The 20,108-nt window shown below is 39.8% G+C and overlaps 2 protein-coding genes across 2 annotated transcripts in view; one reads left to right on the forward strand and one right to left on the reverse strand.

Moving 5' to 3' along the window:
- The window catches only part of LOC144634433 (usherin-like), a 39,323-nt gene extending 26,787 nt beyond the window's left edge, over positions 1-12,536 (reverse strand). Inside the window, 11 exon segments of the mRNA XM_078493385.1 lie at positions 1,128-1,288; positions 1,761-2,004; positions 3,807-4,617; positions 5,220-5,546; positions 6,054-6,165; positions 6,843-7,076; positions 7,510-7,694; positions 8,405-8,672; positions 8,996-9,059; positions 9,531-9,838; positions 11,820-12,536. Coding sequence (XP_078349511.1) covers positions 1,128-1,288; positions 1,761-2,004; positions 3,807-4,617; positions 5,220-5,546; positions 6,054-6,165; positions 6,843-7,076; positions 7,510-7,694; positions 8,405-8,672; positions 8,996-9,059; positions 9,531-9,838; positions 11,820-12,286 — 3,181 coding nt within the window. The 5' untranslated portion in view covers positions 12,287-12,536.
- Positions 12,537-12,880: 344 nt separating this feature from the next.
- On the forward strand, positions 12,881-16,482 carry LOC144634422 (uncharacterized). Its single transcript, XM_078493374.1, has 2 exons — positions 12,881-14,408; positions 15,200-16,482. Exons 1-2 carry the CDS (start codon positions 12,903-12,905, stop codon positions 15,881-15,883), a joined length of 2,190 nt encoding a protein of 729 aa, XP_078349500.1. The 5' UTR covers positions 12,881-12,902; the 3' UTR covers positions 15,884-16,482.
- Positions 16,483-20,108: the final 3,626 nt, after the last annotated feature.

A 20,108-nucleotide genomic window follows, 5' to 3' on the forward strand; every position in this document is an offset into this window, starting at 1 on the left:
AGTCACGTATATTTTTTTACCATTTCACAAATGGCATATTTGGGTATTCATTATTAAAGAAAATGAGCTTTAAGTGATTAGTTAATTCGTGTCGCATTTACCTTTCAATAGCCAAGTAGCAAAACTGATATCTCAGGCGAGTTTACAGTGTAAGACAAGACCTAAAATGCATAAATTGGGCGAAAGAACGCGTCCTTATACAGAATCAGTCTTTGGCTTCAAGATTGTATCGTTTCTCAATTTTGCTTCGATACCGTAAATTGATTTTTGAGTTCTCAATCTATCTTCGGTTTTCACGAACGTGTTCAGCTTGAATCACGGTCCTCAAAATAATCAGATCACGCGTCACACTAGACCGGAAATTCACGTAGCACGGCCAGATTTGAGCTGTTTTCACGTGTCACGCTCTTATTTTTGCCCAAATCACGCATCACGCATAACCCCTTTACCACCCTGTTTATTCACAAGATAGAAATAGGAATTCTCTCAACTTCCTGCCTAACATTCTTTTCTCATGTTAGTACTGAGAAGTCGGTGGTACATAAGGACAACTGACGTCAGCTAAGCGTGCTGACCACGTTAAATAAAGATTGTATTGTATTGTATGGCAATAAACTAAAAGAGCTACAACTAAATGTAAAAGTTTTCTTATTTCTTTACAATGACATTGGCCAAATTATATAGACCAAAAAGAATTGATTCTCTTTTGAGTCTTCACTGGTTGCAAAAAAATTCCCTGGTTAGATAGACCCATTCTCGTCCCGAGAGCGGCTTGCCCCTCTTAGCCGGCAAAGCCTGTGCACGAGAAACAAGTGGCTCTGGGGACACATGACTTGATTGACTGGATTTTAACAAAAGGAACAGCCAATCAAATGAACCTTTTTGAAATCTCTTATTTGTTTCTTGTGCATAGGCTTCCCCAGCTAAGAGGGACAAGCGGCTCTGGGGGAGAGAATGAAATAGACTTGGTCACACAATGTTCTTTCAACAATTTATTCAGACAATTACAGAGTTTCATGCAAGCCAACGAAACCCGTGTTAGCAAAGACATAATTACCTTTTTCTCTTCCTGACTAATAACTAATCATTACTTGATAGTCTTTAGTTACAAGGCGCATACACTGTACCTCCACTACAGCCATATTTGTTGTTTTGTTGCAGATGCGAGGTTCCATTCTTACACCGGTCACACTTATCACCCTCAACATTCTTTTTGCAGGTGCACTCTCCTCTTTCATTGCACTGACTGGTCAGACTGCCTGCTGCATTACAGTTACAAGGTACACAGCTGAGGAAATCAAAAACATAACAAAAACATTGTAAAACAAACAAACAAACATGGCTGGCGCAGTGTTGAGTGCGCTGCCTCCCCCCACCCCCCACCAGTGTGGCCTGGCTTGAATCCTTGACCCGGCAACATGTGAAGGTTGAGTTTGTTGTTGGTTCTCGTCCTTGCTCTGAGGGATTTTGTATTTAAGACAAAAGTACTCCACTTCGACAAAAGCACTATACATCTTTCTCCTCCTCCATAAGGAGAATAGTTGCACAAAAATGCAAATAAAGGCAAAGAGATTCAGAACCTCAAAAGATATTAATATTATACAATGTATTCACTTGAATTGAACATTCCCGTCTCATCACAGAGCTTTAGATTCTATAACAAGTATGAGATTTCTCATTAGCACAAGAACATGTGTGAACCAGTGTCATTTTGGTGGGGAAAAACACACATGGCTGGGCGTATTACGTATGTCACTCACTTTCCAAAGCCATAGTAACCATCAATACATTTATCACACTGCCGTCCACCAATGTTTGCCTTGCACATGCACTGTCCGGTATCATTACAGTTCTTTCCGACAGACCCAGCGAGATTACACTGACACTGTACACAGCCCTGCCCTGAAGGATTCCAGTAGTACTCAGCAACACAGGAGTCGCAGCGCAGTCCAGATACACTGGACAAACAGAAACACTGGCCATTACTAGAACATGTGAGTTCATCTGGAAAAAGAAGGACAAAGGTCAAGTTGGAGGTATAGTGTACACTTCTACTCTATCTACACTACTGTTCCACTCAAAAGAAAGCATGATACTTAAGTCAGAAAAATTATGACATCTTGAAACATTTCATCCATTTTCACAAATTTATTACCGCTTTTTAAATAAAGTTTTATCTATCTATCTTTTTCAAGGTATCATTGTCAGAGTAACGAAAATAATGAAAACAATGTGGAAAAAGTTTTTTTTTTCTGAAGTCGCAGCTTTCAATTATCCATCATTTGGGTCATTACATGGCAAAGGAATTTAAACCGGTTCAACATTTTGTGAAATTTTTTAATGGCTATGGGTTTTAAACTCGGATTATTGTTAATTATAATTGTTTTATTCCTATAGACCAATTTTATTTTATAAAAACCACTTCACTTACTTCACTTAAAATTAACTTTCAAGCAACTTACAATACATTCAGAAAGTGGTTTGGATTGCAATGCTTTCTATTATACATATTTTGAATACTGGCTGCTAAAAAATCCTGTAAATTAAAACATTGAAGCAGAAAAATTAAAACAAGTTCACTGAATGCCAACAAGAGTGTCAACATCCTATTAACAACAAAAAAGGGAAAGATAGAAGTAATTTAGTTATGTCATGAGCGAATGAGAAAGGAAATAAAAGAGAATGTTAAAAAATGTCTTCTGTATTTATTTCTTCTTTGTATGTTTTGTAACTTTCAACATAATCTAATTGTACTTAAAACCACAGTTCTCCTGTGGGGAAGGGGTTGACGCCCATATAGACCCAATGCAAATATGGCGGCTGTTAATTTTCGACTCCCAAAAAAATCATTTGCCAACGAAATTAAATTACTCTTACTTAAAGATAAAGTCAAAGTAAATCAGTGTATGAAGTTTAAAGGCTATACTCTTATCTAATGGGAAGTTACAGGGGTATTTATATTGCCAAAAACATGAAAACGAGGCTAGGCAGGCCAGGGTGACTTTTTCCATACAAATCTCTTAAATTTTAATGAGTCATTACTTTGCAGCCATTTAACCCAAAACACTGAAACTTGTCAGAATAGCATATTAATATTTCATATATATTTAAGTGCCACCATCAGCGTTTTAAGAAACTTGACCAAACAACAGAAATGAATGACAACCATTTTTGCATAAGGTCTATGACAGTGATAAGGGTAATAATATTTTGTTAATTGGTACCAGAGTATTGTTTTGTGAAAGAGGCTCGAATATATTTTCATCCTTAAATGGAATCAAAATAATGGCACTGCTACATGTCGGTAGGAGGCGCGGTGGCCTAATGGTTAGCGCGCTCTACTCCGAGTCAAACAGCCTGGGTTCGAGTCCTGGCCGGGGCGCTGCGTTGTGTTCTTGGGCAAGACACTTAACTCTCACAGTGCCTCTCTCCACCCAGGTGTATAAACGGGTACCGGCAAATTTACTGCTGGGGAGTAATCCCTGTGATGGACTGGCATCCCATCCAGGGGGGAGTAGCAATACTCTCAGTCACTTAATGCTTCGGAAATCGGGATAAGCTCCGGCTGTATGGGCCACTTGGCTTGGACACAGACTTTACCTTTTACATGTTGGTATAAGCCAAATTGTGGTCATTTAGTTTTAAATGTTTAAAGCAGCACCATCCAAATTCATAAAAGGTACGATGATCACCAGTTTTGGATTCCCCCCCCCCCCACAGGAGTAGATCATACACTGTAGTCTGTGTTTAAATAAAAATTTTGGAAGAATGGAAATTGATAATGCAAAGTGCTACACAAATTTTACCTGGTCTTTTCTTGTCGCCATCTGTTGTTCCCTTAGGAAAGCAATTACAGGGTTGACATCCATTAGGATTTGATTGGTTGAGTCCATATGTTCCCAGCTTGCATTGGTTACAAGTCTGACCAACCACCAATGGCTTACAAGTGCAGTTCCCAGATTGCTGCTCGCACTGTCCTGATCCTCCGACAGTCCCTCTGGTGTCACATGCACACTGTGTACACCCCTGAGGGTTGCTTTCAGACAGATTGTAAAAGCCTTGTTTACACTGGTCACAGTTAATGCCTTCCACATTAGTCTTACAATCACAGCGGCCAGTACTTTTGTTGCACTTGTCCAAGAGTGATGGTTGTGTTCCAGCAACAGAGCAGTTACACGACGTACAACCATTTTGAGTAAGGCTATGGAATCCATCTTTACACTGATCACATTTTCTTCCAATTACACCTGGTTTGCAAGAACACTGCCCTGTAACTGAGTTACATGTATTTAGATTTCCAGCTGTTGTTCCAAATGGATCACAGTCACAGTCTTTGCAGCCTAAAGGCTCGTGACCAGACAGCCCCCAGTATCCAGATTTACATGTGTCGCACTTGGTACCTGTCACTCTGTCTTTGCAGTCACACTGCCCAGATGTTGCGTGACATGAACTGTTCCTGTTTTTAGTACCATCCAATGTGCAGCCACATGAAATACAGCCAGTTGCATGACTTGCTTTGAGGTCAAAAAAGCCATCCTTACAGACATCACATTGACGACCTTGGGTGTTGGCTTTACATTCACACTGACCAGCAATGACATTTGAATTCGAATCATCCTTATACCAAAATAACAAAAAAAAATGTTAGATGCAGTCATGAAATTTAATAAACCATCTGAATTCAATGGTCACACTACACATCTCCACGGTCTGGCCAAGACCTGTAGGCATGCGCACAGCCTATTTACCCGTGAAGTGGCAACCATGGACAGCTGTTAAGTTTTTGTTGGGTTTCATCAGCATGGCATAGCCAGGCGTAAGGGTCTCACATAAGTTCATAGACCCTGCCATTTACTCCAAAGGTGAACCCGAGGGTGCTGATGAGTCCTAACAAGGACAAAACAGCTGTCCATGGCTGCCATTCCATGGATAATAGGCTGTGTGCATGCTACAGGTCTTGGCCATACGGTGAAGAATCATGACTATTGTGTAGCGTGACCATTGCATTTAATAGATGGTTTATCATGAAATTTAGTAATAACATCTCCTTAACTTGAAAGGATGGATACATTGTGTGTCACACAGCTGTAGAGAATTACAGTTATGGTGTGTTCAACTGTGCCTTATCAGTATAAAACCTTACATGGTAAATTAACACCTTTGGATGTAAAAGAAATAGTGTTCACTAGCTGTCCCCACCCTACTGAGTATGCACTAACCTTGACACAATCCAACTTTCCAGACTGAACACCAGGCCCCTCACATCCACAAGGTGAGCACACGTCAGGTGACTTGAGACTCTTCCCAGACTCCCGGTAGAATTTCTCCTTGCACATCTCACAGAAACGTCCAGTTGTGTTGTGTTGGCAGTCGATACACACCCCTCCTCCCCCCTGGGTACGTGAGTTGGGACTGGTGTCCAGAGATTGATTGTAGACACAACTGTCAGCATGTTCATTACATTCACACTTCACACACGGGTAGGATTCATCTTGGTCACCTCGTTGGAATGGTTTGTTGTTGTACAGTGGCTTGCAACGATTACACTGAAAATAATTATTTGTAAACAATAATATTTAATATTAATTTTATTACTATTATACTATTATAATTTAAATGCAAAAGTCAGATTTGATTTGAAGGAGTGCAAGCCCAGCCAGATATTCTGAATTTCGTGGGCTTTCTGTGCACATTCAAAGTAGACCCCTGCAAGTTTTTCTTTTTTAAGCTGGTGATAAGCTCTCTTTCAGCCTGCTCTTACCAATATCCCTGGATGTGGAATGTTGGTTTGTGTTGTCTACTAAAAAAATAGATAACTGGAAACTTCAGCCATAAATCTATTGAACTATGAAATTGGTTTGTTTTTTTTTTTGTTCTTCCTGATCGCTTCTGTGGGCCGGGGCTGGTTTTACAAGTGGAGCTGCTAACTCAGGGTAGCAGGGAAGTGTTTCATTTCTTTTTAATTGTTTCATTTATGATACAGCGCGACGCGCCTTACTGTGGCCACCCAACAAACTTTTTTACAAGTTAGTTTACAAACTAAAAGTGCTTACAGTTTCTCCTTCAGTGTTCGTCGATGAATGACAATCACAGACACATCGCCCAGGGTGTGTAGCATTCCCCTCAACGTAGCTGAAGGATGATGCATGCCCAAAACACTCGCACCTTGAAAAAACACAAAAAATGTAAACAGTTATTAAAAGTCAATGTGGAGTTGTTTGTGGGAGCCTCCTTTTTAAATGCTCACAGTCTGTGGAGTTCTCTTGGAAAAAAGTTGTCTACATGTATCCAAAAAAAGAAGGAAACTGACCATTACGGAGAGTAGACTGCAAATGAAGTTAACACATTTGGCTACCAGCCCTTGTTGTGTGTATGCTAAATGCATTATGTGGCATAGCATTGTGACATGAATTACATGTGCAGTAAGGATGCATGGGCATAGACAATTAGTGCAAACCGAGGGGGATTATGCAGTGGCATCAGCAAAGATCACACATGTTGAAGGACTTGAAGCTAATGCTAACCTTCCAGTGACAAGAATTCTTTCCAAGCCATAGTATCGGTGTTTAGCATTCTGCACCAGAGTGTGATTGTACAAATTAAACTTGACATTGACAAGGAAACTGACCATTACGGAGAGTAGACTGCAAATGAAGTTAACACATTTGGCTACCAGCCCTTGTTGTGTGTATACTAAATGCATTATGTGGCATAGCATTGTGACATGAATTACATGTGCAGTAAGGATGCATGGGCATAGACAATTAGTGCAAACAGAGGGGGATTATGCAGTGGCATCAGCAAAGATCACACATGTTGAAGGACTTGAAGCTAATGCTAACCTTCCAGTGACAAGAATTCTTTCCAAGCCATAGTATCGGTGTTTAGCATTCTGCACCAGAGTGTGATTGTACAAATTAAACTTGACATGCGTAGCTTTCAAGAACTGCAGCAGTCTTTGTGAACAGTACAGGTTACTGCAGCCTTGACCAAATGGCCGCACAGGAATGTTGGAGCCTGGTGGTGGTGGATACTCTGTCTGAAAAGTTACTACCTCCCGGCTGGACTGTAATGGCCTAAAATTAAACAGTTAAAAAATTAAAATTTTAGTGAAGAAATAATTAACAGCATTTTTTTAGGTTGATGTATCTGGTCTGATATACAATGTAACGGAACCAAATTTTACAATTAACTGAAAGAGAAGTTCTTAAGTTTGGAATTTTTAAATCTAAAAAGCCCAGAAATTAAGGTTCAGCTAATTATGCTCATCAGGGAGTTGAGATATCGCCATGACTTCCAAGCAACATGTCTTGTTTCTCCTCAACTAGCAAACTTGGGAAGTTCATTCAGGCCAAAGTTGGGAATTTTGTATCGAAGTTTGCAATTTGATTCGCTAACTTGCAACGTAATCGGCAACTTCAGAACAAAGTTTCCAATTTCCAATGATCTTCACAAAGTGGGCAGCCAAATCAACTGTAATTTTAACTATACAGATGAAAGATAACTCACTTGACATATTGAACACAGTTGACTGAGTCAGGTTCTGTCAGAGGACCGTTGTTTGGCAAATTAAATGAAGAACAATCTTCAGCAAAATACTGCCATGGTTGGAAAGTTTTTCCATTGTCTACTGATCGCTCAATTTTCAGCCCAGCAGGCACTGGTCCATAGAACGTCAAGACAATGTAGAACACCTAAAAAAAGTACCGGTAACGAGAAACAAAATCTTCTTGTCAACTACACAGCATTCACGAAGTGAGGCTTGCCCTGGCCCAGGGTTGGGGGGGGGGGGGGGGGTGACATTTTCATGGGAGCCAGAGTCAAATTCCCCAGCCCTGGGCACCTTGTGAATGTAAAATCCCTGCCCCATATGAAAAAATTTTCTGTTGGAGATGGCAGCCATGTCAAATTTCCGACACCAAGGGGGCAGCACCCAAGTGTCAAAATCCCTTCCCAGGGAAAAGCTGGTTGAGTAAATTTCCCATGGGTTGCCTGTCTCCCTTCCCACCCTGGGGCTTAACATTGACAGGTGCATTACACTGAAGGGTTAAGTCAGCATGTAAGACCAAGTGGTAGTCTCTTGCTGGACCATTTGTAAGAATTTTGCATATTGGTTGGAAAGAAAACTGCTGATTAAATAAAATTAAAATTTGGTGTGTGAGATACAGTGGCATTTTGGTTATCGGTAGTGAATTAGACTCTGGGTTGAGCAGTCAGGGTTGGAGCCCTGGCCAGGGTTACTGCAGTTGTGCTCTTAGGCAAGACACTTCACTCTAAAAGGGCTCCTCTATCTACAACTAAGACCTTTTCTTCTTGTAGAATTTTTGGTCTTGATCTTTACACAACTAGTCTTACTAATTTGCACGAGGTAGCACGGTAGTATCATCTAATTTGTACCACTGACCTGTAATCCTGAATAAGACAAGTTAATGTCAATGGTTGCATTTTCTGTGAGCTCTGACAGCCAGAAGCTAAGCGTGTCGCCATCAGTGGCAAACTCAATTGGGTGTGCACTGTCAGCCAAACGGGATACGGTATCAAGGTCTCCTTCTAAGTTTTTCAGACACTTTGCTGGTTCAGCAACATTTATTTTTGGATGAGTTGGTGGGCAACGACAATTACTGGCAACATACGCTACTGGCAGCACACCTGTAAAGGCCTCTATTGCTTCCCTGAAAAAGAAGTTAACCCAAATACCTGTGATAGTTAATTCATATACATTGCATCATTCAATTAATCGGGAAGTCATGAATTAACTAGTGAAACAGTCGGTTAATAATAGTACAAAAAAAGTCAGTCAGATCAGTCAGCCAGTCGATCAGTCAGTCAGTCAGTCAGTCGGTTGGTCGGCCAGTCAGTCAGTTAGTGAATCGATTGAGTGGGTCAGTCAGTCAGAGATTTTTTTGCAGCTTACTACATACATGTACATCGTATGGTTGTCTTTTGACTCTTTATTGACCAATAAAATAATTACATGGCATTAGATTTTGTGTACCTGTTGGTCAAGGCTCTGGTGTACAAAAAAATATCTTGCATCAAACCATCATACTGATCATCACCTTTATGAAAATAATTATCACACATTATTAATTCATATCTTGTTTACAGATACCCAGAAACTATTCTTGAATTCAAATAAAAAAACAAAACAGCTCTAGAAAAACAAGAACCGGGATATGTACAAAATGTATATTGACTGAGAATAACATATAAAATATTTTTTTACAGTCTAGCTTCTAACTCAACATTTTCGAAACAGACCTGCAAGGAGGCAACAAATTGTGTATACAGTCACAGCCATTACCATTTAATATACAGTTTTCTGACTTAATATTCACATGTAAAGGAGACACCTTATTACTTAAGATGTGCACCTTCATATAGAAATAGCTAGTCTTCACGGCAAATGGGTGCGTACAAACTATTCATGTGCCTAGTCAACAATGCACTGCATACACATGTACATTGTACATCCACTGAGAGCATGGCCATCTAGTAAAGAACTGTATTTGAATTTGCCAGCCACTTACCTCCATATTTCTGTCCAATTAGAACAGCACCCCCTTGATCAGAGATAGGACCAGTCAGAGTTGCAATGTTAGCATTCATGAGTTCTCCGTCAATATAATATGACAGGCCTTTGTCAATAATGGCTACAGTTATTAAATGCCACTCATTTGGTTGAAGCTTTTCACTTTGGCTTTGCAGAAGGGTGTACGAGGCAACAGACGCGTTACCAGAAGCAGGCCGATAGTAAAACTTCAGGTTATAATCTTGAATGACAAGTTGAAATACATTGGAAAATGGAAGTGTGGTTTCATCTTTAGATATAATTGTCCTGTCGAAAAAAAGTAAAAGTTACATGATTGATCTGCACCCTGTATTCAATGAAGAGACACTAAGTGACACTGGTGACTTTCACAGGTTGTTACACTATACCCAGGATTAATCCTTCAAATGCAAAAATAAGGCCCTAATGGGTCCGTGTGTTCTGCTGGTATAACATATCAACATTGATAACTGTCTTCGATCAGTTTTTCGGCTTACACCAAGATAATTCGTCACGCAAGTTATTATGACATTTGAACCTTTAAAAGTCGTAACCCTTGTGCATGCAAAGCAACATGCCAGCTACCGCTGCGTACGTCACAAACCAGCGCGTATAAATAGCAAACGTGCAAACTGAAAACAATCCAATATTTTTTTTCTGTCGATAGCTCGTTATGCTTTCACTCGGTCATATACAGGATGGGATCTTTGGTTATTTTTTATTTCATGTTAGCTAACGGGCGGTGAGGGTTTATTTTTTTTACTCCACGGAAAAAAAGGCTGATCGCGTATTTGTCGTCGTTAGCGACCACTGCGTACGTCACGAGCAACAACTCTGAAAGCAGCTGAAACCCGTCGTACACACACGTACTAATCAAGCGAGACAGAGAGCTCTTAGCAGGAGCCTGAGCTCCCCATTGTTACGCTCTTTTGTTACAAATTTTGTATTTCATGCACTTTTTTATATCAGAAACGGAGAATTTTTTTGATTTTTTTTATTTTTATGATTAGACTAGTTGATCATTAAGATATCAAATTTAAATGATAGAAATACCTTTTTACTTAGTCTATAAAAAAGAAAGTATCTGCTATCTATTGTTACATACTTTCTATTGTTACCACTTTCTATTATTACAGACTTTCTATTGTTCTAGACATTCCATTCTCTCCTTCGATAACAATATGTCCTGCTTGGCATTATGCCATTTGGCATAATAGCAGCAGAACACAAAAATTAAGGCAGTACTTGTTCCAGATTTAAGATAGGGACCTCAAGTCAAAAACCTGACGAGGTCAGCTACTTGACTCAAAAAATGATGGAAAAACTTCTAATGATTTGGGGTGAGCTACCGTCCATTGCATCTACCCGTGAACGCATGCCGCTAAAAACATGTTTTCACGTGATGTCAAACGTCTGTGTTTCAGGTGTCAAACTTTGAAGTTGAGCAGACTGTAACACAAACTTTTGCACTCAAAATGCTCACCATAAACACAGAGTACAGGCGAAACTTTACCCTCGAAATGATTCAAGTGAACCTGTGTATGCATATCGACACAGATCAGCATCAATTTCTTGGAAGAGGGTCTCTATATCTAAACTTTCCGCCATTTTGAAACCGGCATGTGTTGAACTTCGGGTGCAAAAGTTGCCATTACGGTCTGCTAAACTTCAAAGTTTGACACCTGAAACGCAGACGTTTGACTTCACTTGAAAACATGTTTTTAGTGTGTGCGTGCGTTCACGGGTAGATGCAATGGACGGTATGGAAATCTGACCCGTTGAAATTCCCTGTCAACACTGTGTCTTGAAAACTTCCTGGTACCCTGAAATGGCCCTCATAAAATGCCTCACTCTATTGAAGCTTCCTGATATCAACAGGGAAGTGAGTCACCAAGTTGATGCAGGAATTTGCTTTCCATCAGTATAATCCCATAGATTAAGCTTGCTAATAATCTACTAACGTTTTAAAATAAACTGACAGAGGAATAGGCAATCAAACTCAATCGAATACTGACTATTTCGATGTTAGATTTAATTCCAAACACAACTAAACTCGATCCACAGATTTGTATTTCTAATTTTGATTTAGCTTGATACTCAAACTCTTTAGAATAGTTCGATTTCGTTCCATATAAAATCGATCGGAGTGTCAGAGTTTGATTGATAAAATGACAGTTCGACTGACTTGTATCCGGTACGTCGAAGCAAAAATCGATCTACACATTTATGTCTGTTTCACCAAATAAAATGTATGGTCGATTTTACTTACCCTTTGTTTCCTTGCTTCTGTTTAATCCACACACTGATTGTAAACCCTGGCTTCACGTAGTTTATTGGTAGAATCCTAAGTGGTTGTATATAAGAATCTCCTTGAAAACGGAACGATCTGACAATGGAACCATTCCTGGGATCACCGTCTTGTGGGACACGTACTTTATTCGAAAATTCCGCTAAATCTGAAGGAACGGGCTTACTTGAGCCACAGTCGGCGCAGCAAGCAAAATTACACGTTTGCAGAAAGCACGTTTGCAAAAATTCTTGTTTAGTTGAAGACTGGCAATAATTACTACTGCCCGTCGCTCCACACGTTGATGAAGAAGTTATAGGTTTCAGTTCTGCAAGATCAACTAATCTCGGAAAATATCCTTGACCATTTGTCGATAAAAGGTGCCAAAGAAATAACAGAAAGACGTATATAAGTTTCCTTTGGAATTTCCAGCGAATATTCAAACCCATTGTGGGCAATAATATTATTGATGCGGTCGAATTCAGCTGGTACTTGACATCAAGTAGTGTCGAACACAAGATACAAACAACGAATATTAGAAGGCGAAGTCCTTCGAATGAAAATAGTGTGTCACCTTGCAGTCACGCACGTACAAACGATCAAGTGTTCCATCGGGGAAAAACTCACAAACAGTGCTGTTTAAAGTTAACAATCACTGCAACGATCGAATCAAGTTTAGGTATGTACAGTGCACATCAAATTTGCCGATGACGCTCATGGCTTGATCGTGATTGGTCAAATAGCTCCGAATAGTGCCTTAGCAACCAAGTCGCCTGGATCAACGAACGCCGTATCATGATTGAAATAGTGCTCAAAAAATGTGCGAAAATACACACTTGAGCTTTCTTTAGTTTATTTAACGTTTCCGAAATACATATGTACTGTAGACGTAGAACATTATCATTCTAACTTAATTTTTGTCGTGACGGAAGCCGCTAAAATCACCCTTCCTCGTTCCAAAATAAAACGTTTTTTTTGTGGTTTCTCAACTACCAAAGAACGTTGGGAATTTATTCATCCATATTTGGAAATGCTAATTCGATTCCAGGTCTAACGAGCATCAAAATGGCGGCTTCCGCACGAGTGTTGGTGAGAGAATGTCTACCTTCTACCTCGCCAAATAGTTCACCAATGGAGCTTTTTAGCGTTTTGCAGGGGTTAGCATCTTGTTCAAAGGGTCGTTTAACTTATGACACTGACTGGAAGCCGACAGATGAAGCTTTGGCCGCATGTTCAAAGCCGCCTTTGTTGTCCCCAAATTTGTCAACCGTTTCGCCATCTTCCATTTCTGTAAGCGGGAAAAACAGTTTTATTTCATCAAGCGATGTTGCAGAAGTTCAACCAAAGGAAGGATTAAAGCACAGCGACGATTTCTCTTTCAGCAGCCTAGCTTCAAACACGGAAAGTGATTTAGAAGACGAGAGAAATAGAAGCGTGAAAAATGCTGAGTTGCTGGAGAAAGAACTTCAGGCAAGCTTTGATTCCACACATGTTGCTATTCACCATTACGAGTTAGAAAAGAAGACGGAAGCAGGAGAAAGGCTGAATTCTATAAAAGAGAAGTTTGTGGAGAATTCAAAGAAACTAGTGGAAGAGAAAAATCATTATTTGCAACAAAAGGAGAATGAAAGGGTTGATGAGTTTATCAGATCTGTACAGGCACTGCAACAAGCTGAAAAGAGGAAAAGTGAAGAGGCTAGGCAGCGTCAACAAAAACTTGAACAGTCTCACCAAGAGTATAAAGAAAGAGCAGTTAGGAAAGTCAAAGAAGTGGAAGAATTAAGGTTACAAGTACTTAAACAGGAACAGCAAATCAAGAAAGAACTACAGCAGCTTGAAGTTTCTTGCAACAGTGTTAAAGAAACTGCTTTAAAAATTCAACAAACATTCCAAGAATGTAAATTTAAGTCACTGCTGTCTCCATCTGTGTCAGAAATCCTGAGTGAAATGAACAAAGTGTTGAAAGTTTCGCAAAACAGTCTTTTAAGTGCACATGAAAATGGCCGAGCAGATGAGGTGAATGTGAAGATAATGCAGGAATGTTCTGCCCTGATTTATAGCTTATTTCAAAAGGCAAAAGGCCTTGTCCATGAAGCCAATAACAAGGCTGCTAAAGAAGAAGCTGAGCGTCAGGCGAAAGAAGAAGCCAAAGCCAACGAGGAAGAAGAAAAAAGACAACAGGCTGCAAAAGCTTCTAAAGAAAAACAAAACAACCAGACGTTAACTTCAGCAGGTCAACCTCCAGATTCCACTGCACGAGGCGGAGCAAAGTCTGGAATCTCAAAAGAGCTTTCCTCTTGCATTTCAGATACAGCATGGAAAGAGTATTCAAGGCTAGCAAGTTACAAGACTGAGATTGTCAAGGCAGCTGAGCCACTGAATACAGATAAGTCATTGAAGCAGTACAAATTTGACCTCCACAAAGCTGTCACCACACCCATCAATGCCATATCTGACCAGTCACCTAGTCACTTGCTGGACAAGATTCAGCGTTTGACCAAACTACTGTCTGGACAATCTGTCCAGGTGGGAGGAAAACAGATCTCCATTGCCAAGCATCCAGCAGCTAAGGTAGATTACACTTTACGAGTAAGTCTTTTTATTTTGTTAGAAGAGGTAAAAAAAAAATTTTTTTTTTCTATAAACAAAAAAAATAATAAAAATAAAAAAAAAAAAAAAATATTGGAATCTTTGAGCTAGACTGAGAGAAGGCTCTTTTTTTCTCAAAAATTTGTGGGGATGAACCCAAGCGAGCGTAATATATGAGCGCTAGCCAGCCGCTTGCAGCTTTTTTGGCTTGCCGCTCCTTTAAAATATTGGATATACTTGCTATTTTCATGCTCATCCCATCATATTATATAGAGAAAATATAGAGACTGCGTGCAGACTATCTTTGAATTACAGTACTTTAGCATTCAAAGCTACCAACTATGTTTAGTTTGTAGCTGTCACTGTCCGATGCATTGCTGCACCACCCCCAAATTCAAACCTCCCAACTGCCAAATGATTCCATCATTCAGTTTAGAAATTTGAACCAAACAATTTTTTAGGAGAAATCTTCGGCCAAATTTTAAATGTCGTACCTCGGTAATGATTCAGAACTGCCCTTCCCTTTGGAAATGTTGGTAGCAGAACAGCAAAATAGAATGCTTCTCAGTTCTTTGGTCTTTGTGTCGACAGTTTTGTTATGTGGCAGAAGAAAAGCCATAAGCACACTTATGTATGATTGACAGAAGACTACGGCCAACTTGACAGTCTGACGTTTGACTTTGAAGGTTGTGTAGCAATTAATTTAAGCCACAATGCCTCTCACAGACTTAAAAAGAAACAGCACATTAACATTTACATGTTACTTTTTTCAGCCTTTCTGTAAAGAACTTCTTGCAAGGAAACTCGTCCAACAGGGATCCCAACAAGTTTCGTCCAGTCACAGTTCAGCTTTTCCCATTGCTGCAGTCATCATAGGCATGTGGTCAAGTTTTCCTGATGTGGGCAATCTAATTCTGGCACAATTCTATGACCAGTGCCCATTCCTAGTGCCATTCTTCATCCCAAGGACAGCTGAGCTGTCTGACGCAGAGTACTTTGCGTCACTTGGTTATCTGTGTTCCGAGGGTGATATTGAAGAGCAAGACAAGTTCCTTAAGCGCATGACTGGAATTGTTCGACTGTATGCAGCAGTCATATCCTCTATACCCCCCAGTGGACAAACTAAGCAACATCCTTATGGACTGGGTCATGGGTGGACGTGGCTGTCAAGAATGTTGAACTTAGAACCCAGACCTGATTACACTGCTACAGCTCTGTATGAATTTCTAGCTGTTGCAGGACATGCGCTGATGAGGCAGTACAAAAAACAATTTGGAAAGTTGCTCAACACACTGGTGTTAGATTATGTGCCCAAGATAGAGAAAGTGACAGAGAAGGCACAGAGCGGACCTGTCGTAAGATTGAAGGTGTTCTTAGAAACCTGTATCAAAGATCAGAAGATTCCTTTGCCCGAGGGATATCTTACTCCACACTGGTGGCGTTCCTCCAGCTTTTAGAGCCATCTCTGAATAACTGATGTAAAGCTTTCAGAAAAAAAAATAGCAATTCCCCCTGAATAAGGCATCTACAGTGTACCATGCTCGGCTTCAGTCTCCTTTGCAGATGTTGTCTTGGATCATTGTGCAATCATTTTGTAATATCTTTTGTTTTTGCACAATGAGCCAATAATTTCTGCATAGAAGGATGACTCGGCTTAGGTCACACTTTTTAAGCTGGACAGCTTGGTCTTACAACTAGTTTGAAGACTTTGTATAGGGTGTGTATTACTGCGTGGACTGTGGTGCCTAGGGTTGCAATCTTGCAATTCCACATACTGGTAACTTTCAATCAACTTGCCCTTACAAAACATGAGAGAAAAAAAATGGACTGCTTGTAGTGTAGCTTGTAGTATTCTCCCATTGTGTATTGCCCAACACTTGAAGTGTTGTAATTAGTCTTGTAAAATTCATTAACTATTCATGAGGGTGCAAACCAATCCCAGCACTGTATTCAGATCACATGTACACAACTGTAAACCCCAATACAAATCAAACAATAGAATTAACTTTTGATACAGACTCCTGCTCAGCTAATTAGTATTCATTAACTTTTGATACAGATCTTTACTGATTCGCATAACAAAACTGCATTCAATTTATTGTTTTCATTTCACAAGTAGAATAAAATATTCGCGTCCGATCTGTTGGCCGTTTACAATGGCCGCCTATCGGCTCGCCATTGTAAACGCCCATACAGATCTCCCGCTCATATTTTATCTACTACATATTTTGAAAATCCTGTATTCAAGACGGTGATTTAGACCATTGATTTTAGAGACTTTTTTTAAAGCTGTATTGCTGTAGAAAAGACATTGGAGTCAATCTTAGACTAACTTGTGCAGTATATAAAGTTTTTTTTTTTTTTCTTATTCAAATAAAGATACCAACATTTTTTGGATTATTTCTTGGGTGGGGGCCTGCAATTTCATGATCAAGGGATCCCACAGGTCTCACCCAGGCCACATCCCTCAAATATCAGCAGTAAACTTATTTACCTAAATCGTAAGTTTATGATTCATAAATGACGCAGAAATTCAACTTTATGGAAGTTATTGACTGCCTTGAAATAACCACACAAACTTCGTATTTTGCCAGTAATACACTACCTCTCTGGAACCCTATTTTCATTCGCCCGCTGTAAACACTACGTCTATTGTTATTCAGGGCTAGGGGCATTGTTGTCACCTGTTATCTATTGTTTTAAGAACCAATGAATTAACTCGTTCCGAGAGGTAGTGGGCGACCCTATTTTGCGACCCTGTTTGCCCCATTTCCAAAATTGCAGATTTTTACCACAAAAGGTCTATGGTCGTCTATCGGCATGAACACATTCGACCTTCAACATCTTAGGATCAGTTACAAATATCACTGTCTGGGCAGGAACTGTTTCCCCAAGGACCACAACAACATTGCCACTTCCATGTTAGGGTCAGGAACAATTTGTATCACTGAGTATGCGTGTCTGGCAAAGTTTTACATGATTGGATAACAAACTACATTGCACACGCTGCAGACGGCAAGGTAGGTACAAACTCCAACTCTCGCACTCGCCGTCACTCAGTCTTAGGAGCGAAAGTGGAAAAAGATCATCCTCGGTAAAATAACGTTATATCTTGAGGTAACCATTATCCAAATGATTTAACGGCTACTTTCGGGTTAGAGTAGATTAGTTTTACCTCGTGTATTGTAAAGACTGCGGAGCTTGTTTATTTCAGTGAGGATTTCGAGTAAGCCAGGAAGGTGGGGGAGAGGGACCTTAGATAAGATAAGATAACTTTATTTATACACGGTTTTTCCATCAGTCAATTAAGTTACTGGACTATCTACCTATCTAACTAACTACAAAAATTTAATAACAACAAATTCAAATAACAAAAAAGAAAAGTCTGCTTTTCATGGAGGCCGTGTCTAAAATTTACTTAAAATTTAGATATTACTTTAAACTGTGCCGACTTAATTTAGATTTGAAATCGGCCAGTGAAGATGCTTGCTTAGGTCTATAGGTAAGTTGTTCCACAACTGAGCTCCGCTGTACGAAAAACTTTTCTTGAGATAATCAGTTCGAGGTTGTGGAAGAACTAATTTGTTTTCGGTATTCCTTAAACGATAAGCACTAACATCGTCACGATATACGAATCTTGATCTCAGATAATCAGGAGTCATACCATGTAATGTTTTATACATTAGGATAGACTTCTGTTCCAATCTTTGATAATAGAGTCTTCGCCACCCCAGTGTCCGGAACAAATCATCTAAATTACTATCATAGCTCGCAGACATTAGGGTACGAGCTGCGCGGTTTTGAAGCCTTTGCAGTTTTTCAGAAAGGCTCTTGTTATAGCTTCCCCACACTACGTTGCAATAATCAAATTGTGGTTGAATAAGGCTATTATAAACTTTGATCAAAATATTAAATGGAGTGAGATGCCGAATTCGTTTAATTGCACCAATGGCACAAGCTATCTTCTTAGAAATGTTTTCAATATGACACTCCCAGTTTATATTTTGATCAACATAAACTCCGAGGGATTTAGCGGAGGTTACTTGTTCTATTGCGTTCGGGACCGGCCCCAACTGTCCGTCTTATAGAGGTGTCCGCCTTATAGAGAGTCGAGGTAACGTGACACCTGAAAGTTTGAGACGATAAAGTTAAACGGCTATGCACAACGAATACACGTCTGTTTTAGTCGCTTACGTTAGCAAAACCTATAAAGTGGAACAAAAATAATATCAGAGATTCGACTTATTTGTTAATAACAAACTGTGATACTGTAAGTAGAAAACTAAATCTACAAGTTTAAACAGAGAAGTAATGCGTTTTAGCGGATTGTTTTTGGTAAATTTGGTATTCTAAAGGCGCTGACCTGCTTTGCTATATGTCGATAACAAGTTTTGAAGTATTATTCACGAAAAAATAACTTTAAGTGCCTGTCCGTTGGCGGTTTCAAAGTGTCCGTTGTCCGTCTTAGAGAGGTGTCCGTCTTACAGAGAGTTTTCTTACAGTAAAATGACTGAAAAACGGCAGGGACCATACCCAGGTGTCCGTCTTATGGAGGTGTCCGTCTTATAGAGGTGTCCGTCTTATAGAGGTGTCCGTTAAGAGAGAGTTGACTGTAACTTCTGCCTTGAAGCAATAAGCATAAACTCAGTTTTCGTCATTTAGAGTAAGCTCTATCAATCAAGAGGGGAACTTATTCAAATATACGTTTTGGTAAAAAAAGCTTAATGTCACGCATATTACGTAGATTTGTTTGTCTGTAATCGAAGTAACACTGCACTGTATGAACGTCAACAACGGAACATTTGTAGTATCTGACGCAGGGAATGATGGGAAGGAGGCAGAGAAGGCGCCTTCGGGCTTGCAAAATCTCCTAGGGGCAGTTTTTATTGAGTCAGTTGTTGTGTTCTATCGGGCGACTATAGGGATAACTGTATTGAATTTTTTTTAAAGATAATAAAACTTAACGATCGCAAAAACACTTCCATTTACTCCACGCAAATTTATTTCGAAGCGCTGAATCAATTGTGGCAGATTTAGCGAATGCACAAACTGCAAACGGGCCTCACCGCTACGACAAAGCACTGCCACATTGGTGAGGAAAACGTTTTGGTGATTGTGTTTCTGTTGGAAGTGATGAAATTTTTGAGATAGGAGAAAATCGGTGGTTGCAGGGTCTTGCAGGTATCCCAGCCTGATATGTGGCATCATTTTTTAATGCCAGTGGTGTATCATGGCATTCATTTCAAACACTTTCTTCATCGGGTGAAAGAGGGCTCGGTTCACCTTAGGGCCTGTTTACATGAAAGGGGGTGCCCCGGCTAACCGAGCTACCCCGGGCGAGCCAACTTTTCATACGTTTCTTGAGAAAACGCATTGAAGCGTTTACATGCTAGACGGGAAACCCGACTTGCGGACTTAATTACCATGCGGATTTATCCCGAAGCACAGTTCTGGTTTGCGCAGCTTGAGCCTTGCGCATTCTTGAGTCTTCGTTAGATTATTTGTAAAACGTTCTTGTTTGTGAATTTGAAAAATAAAAACAACACATAAAATCAATAATTAATAGCAGGAATAAACTGGTTATATCTCTACTGCTGAACCCAAAGAACTTGATTTGTTAAACAGTTTACCTTTGCGCACTCTTCATCTTGCGGTTTTTCTTAATATTAACGTTGGTTTGTT

The sequence above is a fragment of the Oculina patagonica genome, chromosome 13, assembly GCF_052425735.1.
Source record: "Oculina patagonica isolate OP01 chromosome 13, crgOcupat, whole genome shotgun sequence".
Classification (NCBI taxonomy): domain Eukaryota; kingdom Metazoa; phylum Cnidaria; class Anthozoa; order Scleractinia; family Oculinidae; genus Oculina; species Oculina patagonica.